The 14,600-nt window shown below is 32.2% G+C and overlaps 1 protein-coding gene across 1 annotated transcript; it reads right to left on the reverse strand.

The window, feature by feature from the left end:
- Nucleotides 1–7,617: 7,617 nt before the first annotated feature.
- Nucleotides 7,618–14,111, reverse strand: LOC102588036 (uncharacterized). Its single transcript, XM_006350300.2, has 2 exons — nt 13,485–14,111; nt 7,618–8,133 (listed from the first exon to the last, which is right to left on the reverse strand). Exons 1-2 carry the CDS (start codon nt 13,979–13,981, stop codon nt 7,722–7,724), a joined length of 909 nt encoding a protein of 302 aa, XP_006350362.1. The 5' UTR covers nt 13,982–14,111; the 3' UTR covers nt 7,618–7,721.
- Nucleotides 14,112–14,600: the final 489 nt, after the last annotated feature.

Raw genomic sequence — 14,600 nt, forward strand, 5'->3', positions numbered from 1 at the left:
ATACCAGTTATATACAAAATGCATACCAATTGGATTCAACATTTAATAGTTTTAGTTTTGTTATTAACGCGAAACCAAATGAACACCAATTTAGAGTTCATGAACTAAAAGTGTCTTATAATTGGTATCCAAATTGTATACATTTGGTATCCAAATTCATACATGATTGGTATTTTTACTTCATAATCTAAGACAAAAATTTTAAAAAAAAAGGTATGAAATTGGTATCCAACATGTATAAATACCTTTAAGAAATGATTCTAACAATGTAAAATAGTGATCATTATATTTTGTACCAACCTCAATTATATCTTGTTTTATATTTTTTTTTACAGTTGGACACCTTAATGGATACCAAATTAATACTAATTTTAAATTACATTGTCTTAACAAGTGTGGATTAAGTTCTTAAAGATGTATGAAGTTGGTATACAATCTGTATAAATACTGGAAGAAATGAATCTGACAATGTAAAACAGTGATCATTAAATTTTGTACCAACATCAATTACAACTTGTTTTATTTTTGTTTAGAGTAGGACACCAGTTGGATACCAAATTAATACTCACGGTAAGTTCCATTAAATAATATCAGTGTGTATTCAGTTGCATATCAAATGGATACTATAATTACCTAATAAATTACTCAATAAATATTATTGGAAAACAATGAATACACTGTCACAATCAAAACAAAACATGAGTCTAAAAGACAAAATAAAATAAAAAATAATTTTATCACAAACAAATAAACTATGATTTTTTTGGCGTAGGATAATTTGAACATGTCTTCCTGCTATGGCATTCTCGACGACATGTACTGCAAGTAACTTTAGACCTTTTGAATTTCACATCAGCAAACACCTTTCAGCGTTCAAGTTGCGGTCTTTCTAGCACAACATCAATTTAGGCTCAGAAACATAACTTGGTATATCCCATGTACTCTCACATGGGAGAGGTTCAACAGGGATCACATATGCATCTTCAAAATTCTTCAAGCTATAAAAGAAGAGCAGTAATCTGTTTCATGCAGTCTTTTGTACCTAAGAACTGCTATTACATGCCCACATGGTATCTCATTATTTTAAAATCTTCCGCAACTACATTTTTTGGTTCTTATGCACACTATGTACCGCTTTGGTCCATCAACAACAGCATGCAAATAAAGCGTTGATGGTATTACCTAACACACATAAAAAAATGGATTTAAACATAAAAATGTCCAAGTTTATCCAGGATAATGAATAAAGGAAAAATCATACCCTCATACTAGTAGACAAAGCAACACTTTTCTGAAGCTTAAGATCATATTTTTTGTTAGCTCTGATCTAGTTTTTGCAGCCTCCTCGTTGTGCTTATGAATCCATGTTTGAACTGTTATCCTCATAAATTCAAGAAGTGATACGACTGGAAACCTCTTTTCTAACCTGTTAACATTATTTAAAGATTCGGCTATGTTTGAAGTCATGGTCCATGTTTGCTTACATTATGAATGATCCCTTGACCACTTGCTATACCCGATATCGAATAAATAACCTCTTATCCTTTGATTTATCTGGTCTATTCTTGACATAAACTCCTCAAATTGTTGTATTGTATATGCCTTTGCCATGAAAAAAATTCTTCAAATCTTCAGTATTCCTATGGAAGTTCTTCGAAACATTGCAACATAAGTGTCATATGCAAGCATAATGTTCCAATCCAGGATATACTCTTGCAGTTCCTTTCTATATGCTCTCATATCTATCTGACATAAAACACATGTGTTCCCTTTCTCCATATGCTTCCCTAAATCGTTTAAAGAACCAGGTCCACGATGCATCATTCTCAGAATTCACTATGGCGTAAGCAAGTGGAAGTATGTGACCTGATGCATTATTTTAAAAAAAATCATATAGATTGGAAACACAACTTATATCATAATTATATTTGCATATAAATATAAAGATTCAAATCATACCTCTTGGATCCATAGTGCTTGCCGTCAACATTGTACCACCATATACGCCTCTTAAGGCTACCCCATCAACCACTACAATTGGCCCACAATACTCCCAACCTCTAATACATGCTTCTACTGCAACAAATGCATATAAGAAGCTCTCACCTTCTTTTCTTTTCAAGCTCAAAACATAACCAAGATAGGTCTGCTCCAATATGTATAGATAACCTGGAAGTTGTTCAATTATTACAATTATTTTTACAATTTGATAACTACATATCGCAACACAACAATATATTAACATAAACAAAATGGATACCAATTAGATTCAAATTGGATACAGTATGGATATCAATTGGATAAACAATGGAAACCATTTGGATACATAATGGATACCAATCTGGAAACAAACTGCATGTCAAATGGCTACCAATATTTTGCTTTGCTAAAATGCATACCAATTTAGTTTCACTATTAATTTACATTTTGATATCAATTAGAGATAAAGTAAAATTAAAATTAAAATTAAAATTCAGAAAAAAAACCTGGTAGTTTAGCATATGATTCAGCCGGATCTTCACACAGTAATTTTAGTGCTTTTTCTTTAGCTCGTCAGGCCTACATGTATGTTAGCGAAACATCATGTAATTTCAACATGCCTTTGACTATATCTTTCGGAGTGTATACAGTTGTTGGATCAACAAATGTATCTAGTATCATAACAGCTACAACGTCAGTGATTCCTTGACGCCTTGCATAAACTCTATCTCTAACCGAACAAGTGTGATCCCCACATTATTTTTGGATCTTGAATAGCCCCGATTGATTCAAACTTGATGAACTCATTAACCAGGAACAATTTTCAGAAGGACGCTTTAAGTAATAGTTGTTTCAAAAAATAAAAGAATATTAATGAAACATTTATATACCAAATTCATACAAAAATAATTACACATACAAATAAGCAAATACATTATTACCAAGAAGAACTAGAACGAGACACAATAAATCAGAATTTTTGGACAACTCCATAATGTCACATCACCTCCATAAGTGTTCCCTTATCTTTGTAAATTTGATTTTCAGTAATTACCATATTAGTAAGGTCATTGATTACTTCATGTCCTTCATCATAATTTTCATCAACAACTCCACCAGAATTCATTCCTATCAAGCGGATTGAATTATTTGAGTATAAATCCACATTTGTTAGTGGTCTACTAACATCACAATCTCTTCTATCCACAATAACTCTAGAGTCTGGATTATCCATGGTCATATCCTTCAAAGTAATGCATAATGGATATTTTGTAAAGACATCAACATTAAATTTCTTTTGATTCAAAAATACTTGCACACCCACATCATTATGGATACAAATCGGTGGGCATCGATCGATAACAATATATTTAATCTCAATGTCATTAATAGTAGCATCTATTCTAAGTTGCGAAATTATCGCATTTATTAGCCTACTATATAGACTTGAAGATTAAAAAATAATTCCCTCCATCTGAAAATCAACATATTTCCTTGTTTCATTAAGAAATCACAGTCAGTTATACACAATACAAAAGTAAAAATAAATGTGCTGTATTTATATTCAAATTTCATATCAACCTAATACAAAGTTCATACAAAACATCATACTTCTCACACATATTTTTTTACGATTACTTATTCATACCACTATCATGCCAAATAAACTATCAAATTTATTCCAACCTATACATTTTATTTATATTTTCATACAAAAAAAAAGTATCCCAGATTATACTTTTAAACAATATGAGGAATCTATTTTATTATTATTATTATTATTATTATTATTATTATTATTATTATTATTATTATTATTATTATTATTATTATTATTATTATTATTATTATTATTATTATTATTATTATTATTATTATTATTATTATTAGTATTATTATTATTATTATCAAATTGACCAAAATTATATCATTTCATACCAATGTTACAACACATTTCATACCATTAAACACATTTCATACATTTTTTATCACAAATTTCATAACTTTACAACGGTAACACTATTACTATTTCATACACTGTTATTTATCAAGAAAACAATATACTCAAATCATTCAGATATTAATCCAAAATCGCACACATCCATGGTATAAACAGTATACAAAATAACCAAAAATAAATAAAATACAAAACAATTTGTACCAACATTTATTCCAGTTTCACAAAAATGATTACGTATTATGAACAAAAAAATGTTCATACAAAAAACATCAGAACTTAAATCTAGTATACACAAACAAAATCAGAAAATGTCATTTACAGTTTCATTGTTCTTTTTTTTTTTTACGTTTCATTAATATATAAATATAAATAATAAATCGTAAAGAACACTAACCAGAAGAATCCCATCTACCACCATGTTTAATCAATATAGATAAGAAGTCGTCCATTACAACAAAATGAAGATTATTGAACCAAAAAATTTTGGAACTAATCGTGAATGACGCCAATTTCAGAAAAAAAAATCGAGGAGAGAAACGTTTGAACAAAAAGAAGAAAATCTGTTTTTTGAATTACTGTCAACTAATTTGAGTAAAAAAAGGAAAACAAATATTCCTATTTTGTTTTGAATCTCCTAAATTTATGACAATTATTAATTATCATTAATGTATTCAAATTAATTACTACACCTTTATCCGTTTTTAACTTATATTTTTTTTAAAAATCAATTTTTTACTATTAATTAAAAACTTTTTTTTATAAACTGTTAGTACCTGAAATTTTTTATTGTTACAACTTGAAAGAATTATTATACTATCATAACTTGAAATTATTAATATTATAAATGTCATTTATAAAATTTTCACATTAAAATTTAACAAAATATTTATATTTTATTTATGAATACTATATAAAGAATTATAAAATTTATATATCCAATTTATGGTTCGATTTGGTTATTTCTGCGGTTGTTTTTTAGTAAAACTAAAACCAAACCAAATAGTATCTGTTTTCAAAATTCAAAACCAAACCTAACTGCATATCGGTTTGGTTTAGATTGCGGTTCGATTTGTTTTTTTAACCATAACCATGAACAACCCTAACCACGGGTGTACACGAATCGAGTTGGTTTGAATTTTTGCAAATACCAAATTAAATAAGGATAAACTACATTTAGACATACATCACTCCTATACCACATTACCACTTTTAATATTTTATAGCATATATTAATATATTATTGAAGATACAACTAGATACTCACATCTCTTAAAACTAGGATTGATTAATTATCTTCTTAATTAACTCTTTCACTCCAAATCAACCACTCTCTTAATTCTCCCCTCTCATAGTTATCACCAGTTATTTCTCCTCCTTTCTGATCAAGATTTCATCGTACAATTTCATTCCAGCAATGGGTAATCTATTTTCTTCTTCTCAATATATCATCACCATGACCAATAAAATACCCTGAACCCAAATATTATTCCGTATTTTATTCAGTTATAACGGGACCAAATCAAAGTAAATGTTACAAAGAAAACTTTTGAAGTAGATCTTGATTGTTTGTCTCTGGAAGAATTGGATCTTTGTTTTGATTATGTTATTCCACGGCACAAAAGGATCAAAGGGAGTATTGTAGAGAGTTTTTATTAGTTGGTGTTCTTCCAAGGCTTTCTCTGGTTATTGTGACATGGATGTGGTAGTACCAATATTATTGCGATATAGCCCTTGAAACATGTGTATCCAATAAGTAGTAATCTTAATTAAGATCTAAGTTGTATTTTTAGTAATGGGATATCTGAACATGTATATGTGTCCATTAAATTTTAGATACATGATTTTTAACAACACAATGGTATTAATGATACGACAGATGCTCTACCGTCGTGATTTGTTCCTAAATACATGTTAGACACATTTCATATTTAGATAGACATAATTAAATGTATATGCTTATTATGTATTCATGATACATGTTTTTGGATATGACATATGAAATTTAGATACACATAATTAGATGTATATGCTTACTATATATTCGAAATATACTAGATACATCAAATTAATATTAGATACATATAAAAGATACATGAAATTAATATTAAATCATAAAAAAAAATGGAATTAATATTAGATCATATAAATAGATACATAAAACTAATACTAGATACATATAATAAATACACGAAATTAATACTAGATACTTCTATGATACATATGAATTGAATGTACTTGTATGACACTCATGTATCTACGTGTTTAGTTTGTTCGATATATCATATATTGATAATAAATACATCAAATTAATAAAATTATTATTTTAAGAGTAATAATTTGAAATTAATCAAATTACATCACCAAAATCTACATGTTTTGTCTTTTATTAATAGTATATTAATGCATTTATTTTCAAAAGAATAATAAAATGGAATTAATTAAATATAGATATACTCCTTGATTTCCATCTTATATTAAGAGATTTGATTAATTTAAATTTCCAGATTTAATTGTTTATGTATGTTGAAAATCTCAATTACTCCTCTAATTAAGGAAATAAGTTACAACCAATTGATTTAAATAAATAACATATGTTTTTCGATTTTAAAATTCGACAAATACATGTATCTCATGGGTTCAGACTCATGTATCCTAAGCACGAAATATGGTAAAGAAAGTAATATTTGAAACTATCGGGAATCTTAGTAATTAAGACCTAAACTAGTGAGATTTATGTAGTTTGTCCTTTAAATAATTTGTGTCCAATTTTTAAATTTATAAACTCAAACAAAGTAATAAAATTCGGGGTTTTCCTGAAAAAGTATTTATACAAATATATATTAACTTGTGTGTCAAATATTTCTTTAATCTTTACCAAAATATAACTATCTAATATATTTCTTAAAAAAATAACACAAGATATAATATGAGTGATGACACTGAAATATTCAACAAAAAATAATAATGAAATCGCATAAAACAATTATTGCAAATAAATAAGATATAATGAAAATAATCATAATTTTGAAGAAAAATTAAAATTAGATTATGTACTTTAATTGTCTAAATAAATGTAAAACTAAAGAACAAATATTCAATATTATTGTTATTTTTAGTGTTCAATTGATTTTTCATAACAATAGTATTACTTTGATTTTGATTTGACCTTTATTAGAGGTACCAATATTCTATGAGTTATAACATTTATTGGACTATTTAAAATTCTAAGTCAAACTTGAAATAACATATTAAAAGATAAAAACTATGAAAAGTACAAAAAATATTTATAATTATATCAAAGTAAATAATTACATATATAAAATAATTTTTAACAATTATATATAATGTCGGGTTGATTTGATCTCGAATCGACTTTTTTAAAATTAAAATCAAATCAATTCAAGTATAGTCCGATTCTTTTTTCAATACCAAAAATCAAGTCAAATCAAACTTTTGGTTGAATTTTTTTCTCAATTTGTAGTTTGATGCGATTTTCGATTTGATTTTGTTCACCCCTATTTTTTTGTTCTAATATTACACTAGTGTTGGGGGAATGTTGACTCCTGGCGATAAGGGTCAACATAAAATAATTGGCTAATGTCTATAAATTGATCAGAAGTGCAATGATAGAGGCATAGAGCTATATTTTGAATAGGAAATGGGAGAGAAGTAGAACAAACAGTTCAACATCCAAAGAATTTTGTTGGCATAAAAAATACTTAAGTAAAAGGAAAAGGCCTTTCAATTCAAAGTTAAAAAGTATTACACACCAAAAAAATGTTCATGTTTGCTGCATTTGCTTCTTGAGACCTCCAAGAGGACCATAACCTTTCTCCTCTACCTTTTGCATATGACAATTACACCTACTGACATTAAGATTAGCACCACATTTCAGACACAAACCTTTGCACTTGGGATCACACACAGCATTAATGGTGATTTCAATGTGCACCAGATCTCTAATTTGTTTTGAAATGTCAATCATTTTTTCTTCACCAGGAAAATACAGCTGGTCTTCTAAAGGTATCCAACCATCATTCTCCTCCATTTCCTCTTCCATGTTAACAAAACTTTTGAATTTGTCCTCTCCAAACATTATACCCATATCCAGGGTCTCTGGTTCCTTTATAGGTTCTTCACTCAATAGGAGCGAAAAGTTTGAAAAGATACTTTCTGCAGCTGGTTCGCCGCACCTTCACAAGCACAATATTCACCCATGAGACAAACACCAATATTTGTGCTTTGAAGTGAAATGAAAATGGAATTTGATAACAAACAAATACTGAACATTATAATTAAAAGGAAGAGTTTTCAGGTTATATATACGTGTAAAATAAGAATATTTTTATTTTCTGAACCATTTTTAAGGCAAAAAGATTATCTAAACAATACAGGGAAGACCTTTTTTATAAGGTGTGTTGAAGTGTGTGATCATCTCATCTAAAGGCTTAAGTGGTTAGAGATAGCATACATTTATTACTTAATTAAGTCTTAAACAGGCCCTTCACGTGCGGGCTTGATTCATTTTTTAATGAGTAATGAACATGAAAATTATTTTGAATAATAGGTGGTGGGGAGACTCGAACCTCCACTCTAATACCATGTTGAAGTGTGACTGTGTGAGAATCTCACCTAAAAGCTTAAGTTGTTACAAAGATCACACTCCTATTTACTTAATCATGTCTTCAACAAGGCCTACATTCAACTAAACTGCATGAAAAGTAAATGTCATGTCAAGAAAATCTTATGCGTTTTGGTCCCCTCTGGAGGCATTGTAAGTTTTTGGAGAAATGGGGGATAGTTTAGGATTATTTCAATCTTTTAGTTTTGGGTTAAATGGGACTGTTTCGTCCATTTCAGTCAGTAGCCACCAGTTGACCACCTTACTCAGATGTAAAATTAGGTACTAACTTCTTTTACAATCTCTAGGTAACACAAATTATACAATTTCAACGCTAGTCATCATAAGAGACTCTCTTCTCTTCTTTTTTTTTTTTTTTGTGGATGAACAAGAAATTCCCAAGGGCCAGCCCCTCTACCCTTCTCCACCTAAATACCAACATGTCTATGGCACGGTTCGAAGCCGTGACATGCACCTGACTCACACATCACACGGATGTGCTGGCTCTTTCCACAAACCAAAGCCATTGGGAATTCGAGGTTGGACATCATCAAAGGCTCATGCAGCATTTCTTCCAATTTGATGTACATCAAACCTTTTTGGCTTCCACCATGGCAATGTTGTCAAAGGCGCCCTTTAAGCACGCTTAAGCCCTGAAGCGAGGTTCAAAACGTGTTGAGCACTTCACTCGCTTAATGTGTGCTTCAGTGCCATCATCAAGGTTCTAAGACACAGTGAAAACAATTGATATTTCACTTTATTGTAATTTCTTCCCCTTTTTGTACATGTATTTGTCATTCACGCTTATAATTTTTAAATCTTGGAATAAACATCTATATATTTGTACTTTAACTCCCTTTGCACCTTTTTTCATTAAAGTCCACGCTTTATTTGCGAGTTGCGCTTAAAGCCCCAACATGCCTTAGACCTTTTTTGTGTTTTTTGCTTTTTATAACACTGCACCATGGCTAGTATTATCAGAGGCCATATACTTGGAAAGTCATTCATCAAATCATTCATCTGTCCTTATGTGTTGGCAGAAGAAGTTTTATATGAACTTAGGAAGGAGGAATCAATTAGCAGGATCATATATTGATTTCCAGGCATTCACTTTAGCTCAAGAAACACTAGGAACTCAACAGAAAGAAGTAAATCCCACTCAGGTCATTAGAACTACGAAAGTTGCAGAACTCACTTTTTTGCTTTTTTGTGACAATCGTGTCAAAGAAAATCATATAAATTACCAAAATGAATGGATCAGGGCAGGTTTTAAGAAATGAATGTGAAGGACTGACAGTTCAGAGGTTTAAGGAAGAAGCAAAACTTCTCATGAAGAATTTTAGATAGAAGAAAGGAGTATCTCCCCCCCAACCACCACCACCCCACATGCAGAAACCCCCTTCTCCTTCTTCTGATGGCTACAAATTCCTGCCTGAATCAGCTTCGCCCTTGGAGTTCAAGGAAGAAGCTTGGATACTACTAAAATACAGTCTATCTAGGTCAATATGGGGCTAACCTACCAAATGGACGAAACGAAGAAGAAACAAGTTGAAAGACAAAAGGAAGGCAGTGCGCGATCATGCAGCCAACCGCACGGGTGAGGCAGTGAGCGAGAAAAGGCTGCAACTGCTGCGTGGTCAGCCGCGCGTTTGGAGTTCTAGCTGAGCGAGCGTACAACGTTAAGTAGTGCAGTTTTAAATCGAGGGCAATTCTGGAATTTTGTTTGACACATCCCCATGCTATGTAAATTACAAACTCATCCCAATTTAGAGCATCTGGGTTTGGAGTGGAAAAGATGAAGAATGCAAGGAAGATGAGGTTTAACGTTTTCTCCAATCCAAAATGGAAGTTTGGGGTTGAGAGATCGGTTGTAATGTCTTCTTGCTTTTGCTATCATTTTGTGAACTCTTCCTCCTCTATGGAGTAAACTTTTTATAGGGAGTTCAGCCGAAACTATATGTAATCATTAACTAGATTTTATACGCTTTGATCGGTTGCTGAGATTTTTCTATTGTTTAAATTACATTGTGGATTTGTTCAGCATAACTTTCTATTCGAAGGAAGGATCATTAGATAAATTAATTCATATACTTGGTTAAGTCTTCTTGCCCATTTCTTTAAAGTAATTGAAAGAGCTTGATGATTTAGACGTAAAGATTTATTGATAGAAAACAATTGGAAAGCGGTTTCTTGGATCAAGACATGTGACATTATAGAGGCAAACATATACGTTTTCTTGGATTAAGACATGTGACATTATAGAGGCAAACATATACAGTTCTAGTACTATTGTATTCATGAAGAGCAGATTATTTGAAAGAAGATCTTGCTTCATTAAGATACGATAAGTAACGATTGAATTCGCATGAATCAATCATAGCTTAGAGTGAGCATCGATCTAGAGATACTATTTCTGTTAATGAGAACATATATGTTGATTGTCAGTCTCCCTCACTTCTCATATTGATCAGAAAGTTCAGGAAAATCTACCTAAATAATACTGAGCAAGTTTTGTTGATGTTACTTACTCCAATCCCTGAGGAAACGGTAATCTATATATATTATGTTTGACTAGCAAAGTGCTTAAAGGTATTGTGTGTTTTGCGCTCGTCAAATTTTGGCCTCAGTTTCAAAAAGAATCTTGTGTATTAGTTCAGATTTTTTATTTATTAACATTTCAAGTTTGTCTCTGATCGCTAAGGCAACCAGTATTAGTCTCTAACTTTGGTGTATGACACAATTGTCATCAAAAGAAATCATTCAGTACAACCCCCATAGTTGGAAAAGTCTTTATGCCTGCTTAAGAAGGAACTTGCAGAGTGAGTCTCAGGGCAGTCCTACAGTCAGAGCATCATGGCTGAGGATGGTTGACATGCTGCACTTGATGATCCACTCAACCCCAATCATCAAAATCGTCCTCCTGGCATGGAGGATGATGTTAAAAATCAGAGGGTCGTTAACCGTAGAAACCCTCGCCCTCCTACAGAAGTGGAGGACCAAGTGGATCAAAACAATGGCAGGGCAGGGAGATTGTTGGGAGATTATGCCAGGCCGAACTACAATGGGATACAGTCTAGTGTAAGATGACCTGCTATCTCGGACAATAATTTCAAGATCAAGCACAGTGCTCCAAGCAATTCTAAACAAGTGTGTGTTCAGAGGGAAGCAAAATGAAGATTCAAACAGTCACTTGATGGATTTTGATGAAATCATGAATACTTTCCATTACAAAGGGGCATCCGACAATGCCATATATTTGAGGGGCATCCTCTTCTCTCCAAAAGATGAGGCAAAGATCCGGGCTAAGGAGCCTACCAACAGGATCAATCCGCACCTGGGATGAAATGACCACAAAGTTTTTGGATAATATTTCCCACCAACAAAAACGACAAGAATGAGAAAAGAAATCAGCAATTTCGGACAACTCGAATTAGAAACTCTGCTTGAAGCATGGGAGAAGTTCAAAGATTGTTGAGAAAATGGCCCCACAATGGGATAGAGCCATGGATGTAGTTGACCAATTTCTAGGAAGGGTTGTCACTGGCCTCACGGAGGCTACTAAATGATGCAGAGGGAGGGTCCTATCATAAAAAAAGACAGTCGAGGAAGCAATTGGTATTCTGAATGAACTTGCAGAGGATGATAACCAAGTGGGTACACCCAGTGGATGCATACACTACATTACAGACTCAAATCGCTTCAATTGTGAAGGATGTTAAACAGCTCACTATAGCTCAAGTACAGGCAGCACCAACATCGAGGTATGAATTGTGTGGACAGGGACACCCTACTCACAAGTGTCAACAGGGACCCATGTCAAAAGAAGAGGTAACTGAGGCGGGTAATTTCAACAGAGACAACTATCAAGGAGGGAACAACTTAAATTATATGGGACAAAGGCATCCTCGATTTTCTTGGAGCTCTTTAAAGGGTAGTGCTAATCCGTGACAACAACAGCAAGCATTCTCAGGGTTCCAGAATCAGCAGAGGCAGCAATATCAGCCTCCACAACATAATCAATCAAGTCTTGAACAACTGCTGAAAGCTTTCATCACCAGAGTAGACGAGAAATTTGCTAATCAGGATGCAGCAATACAGAACTTTGAGAAGCAAGTAGGGTAGATTGCTACCACTCTATCTGAGACGGCTCAGGGAACTCCTAGAGGTGACTCAGACAAGACTGCACAAGAAACTGTGAATGCAATATCTCTAAGAAATGGGAAGTTGTTGCCTACATGTAGAATGAGGCCATTCCTTCTCCAATAAATCGTCAAAAAATTGTGTCATTTACAAGTACTACTTGCACCCTCTGTCAAATGTGATAATGATCATATAAATCATTCTTGTATGATAGCACATCCATCGTTGTTTATATCGGTGGTGTCTAAACTAATTTGTTCACACCTCGACTAATCAAAACGGGAAACTTGTGCCAATAAATAAATATAGGTGTTGGATAAGCCCTATGACCAAGGGTAGCTCTAACATAGGATCTCAGATTATTCCTAAGCCTCGACCACTCGGCCATCTCCTTGGGGACATGATGATACATCTCTCTCAACATTTGCACCTATTGAACATTCATATGTTGGATCTTAGAAGTCCAATATTTTTCTCTCAAATAAGATTGTTGGCCTCATAATTGATTTATACCTTTCACATTGTCGCATATCTTGTTATAACGTATCATTTATGTTATTTAATTTCATGTGTTTCAGCCTCAATTATCATTATAACTGGAGTGTCAATACAAATTATGCTAGGCTTGTCCAGTTGTGTATAACCCATCTTGCTTTAACTGACTATAAAATACAATTGAAAATTGTGAACATAAAGCAGGAAACATAGAGTTGAATTTTGCAATAAAAGGAGCAGTGAAGATGGTGGATTGATAAATAAAGTAATAGATAAGTAGAAACAGACCTGTTGCAAGGGAGTGCAATGACAGTTCTTATGATTCCGTCGAGCCTCAACTTGTGCTTCTTCCTTGTGACATCAAAGGAAACTAAAACTGGAGTTCCATCAGGATAATCATTGACTTGTTTTGTGACCCTCAGTCCCATTACCGAAGCTCGACACTTTGAAACCTTTGTGGAGAGCTTGCCCAACCCCAGCCTTTCTAATGTCGTACAATACTCCAAATGTGTAACCGAAGAATTTCTTTTATACACAACTGCGCCTTCCCACGGCGAATCTTGGTCTTCTTCCTCATACTCATCCTCATCCTCCCAATCAAAATCAACAAAATTACTTTTCTGCTCTCTCACTACAAACTTTGACCCCTTCTTCCTAAAATTAAGTCGTCTATGACAATCACAGATTTTCCAAGGGTTCAAACGGACCTTGGTTATGTGCTGAACATTCTCTAGGTTAAGGTTACCACACAAGGGGAAAACTGATGTTGACAATATAACACTCATTTCTAACAACTACTAGGCAAAACCATCAGCAATAATCAGCCCCTCAAAATTATTACAAGGTTATCACTTCATCATTATCATATCATACACAAAATGACAAAATGTATTTACTTTATTTGTATTTCACTTGATTCTTTACTCTATAACAAAATGGGCTCATTTTGATTCTTTATTCTAAACTTCACATATTTATCAAAAAAATATTAAATTTAATTATAAACCTCAATATTACATAATTTAGTTAGTCTTTGCTACTTTGGAGTTTTGCGGAGAGATGGAAAAATAATATCAATTTAAATCTTCTTTTTTTCTTTTCGATCATCATAATATTATTTTGAGTTTCTGATATTTATTGGATTTGGTTATATGCATGCATCCAGAAAATACGAAGAAAACATATGAATTTATGAAATTTGTAGTTCGAAGTTTTTTCATGAAACATGTGACATATGATATGGGAAAGATATGTGAGTTATGAAAAATTATGAAATCATATGGTCTTTCACTTTTCCTCTATATGTATTTATATAAGTTTATATCAATTGAAATCTTATTCAGTCTATCAAACACGTATTCTTGAGTAAGCCACTTTTTCTCACATGAAATTTACTTGACAAAT

Source organism: Solanum tuberosum, unplaced genomic scaffold (genome assembly GCF_000226075.1).
Source record: "Solanum tuberosum cultivar DM 1-3 516 R44 unplaced genomic scaffold, SolTub_3.0 scf00120, whole genome shotgun sequence".
Taxonomy (NCBI): Eukaryota; Viridiplantae; Streptophyta; class Magnoliopsida; order Solanales; family Solanaceae; genus Solanum; species Solanum tuberosum.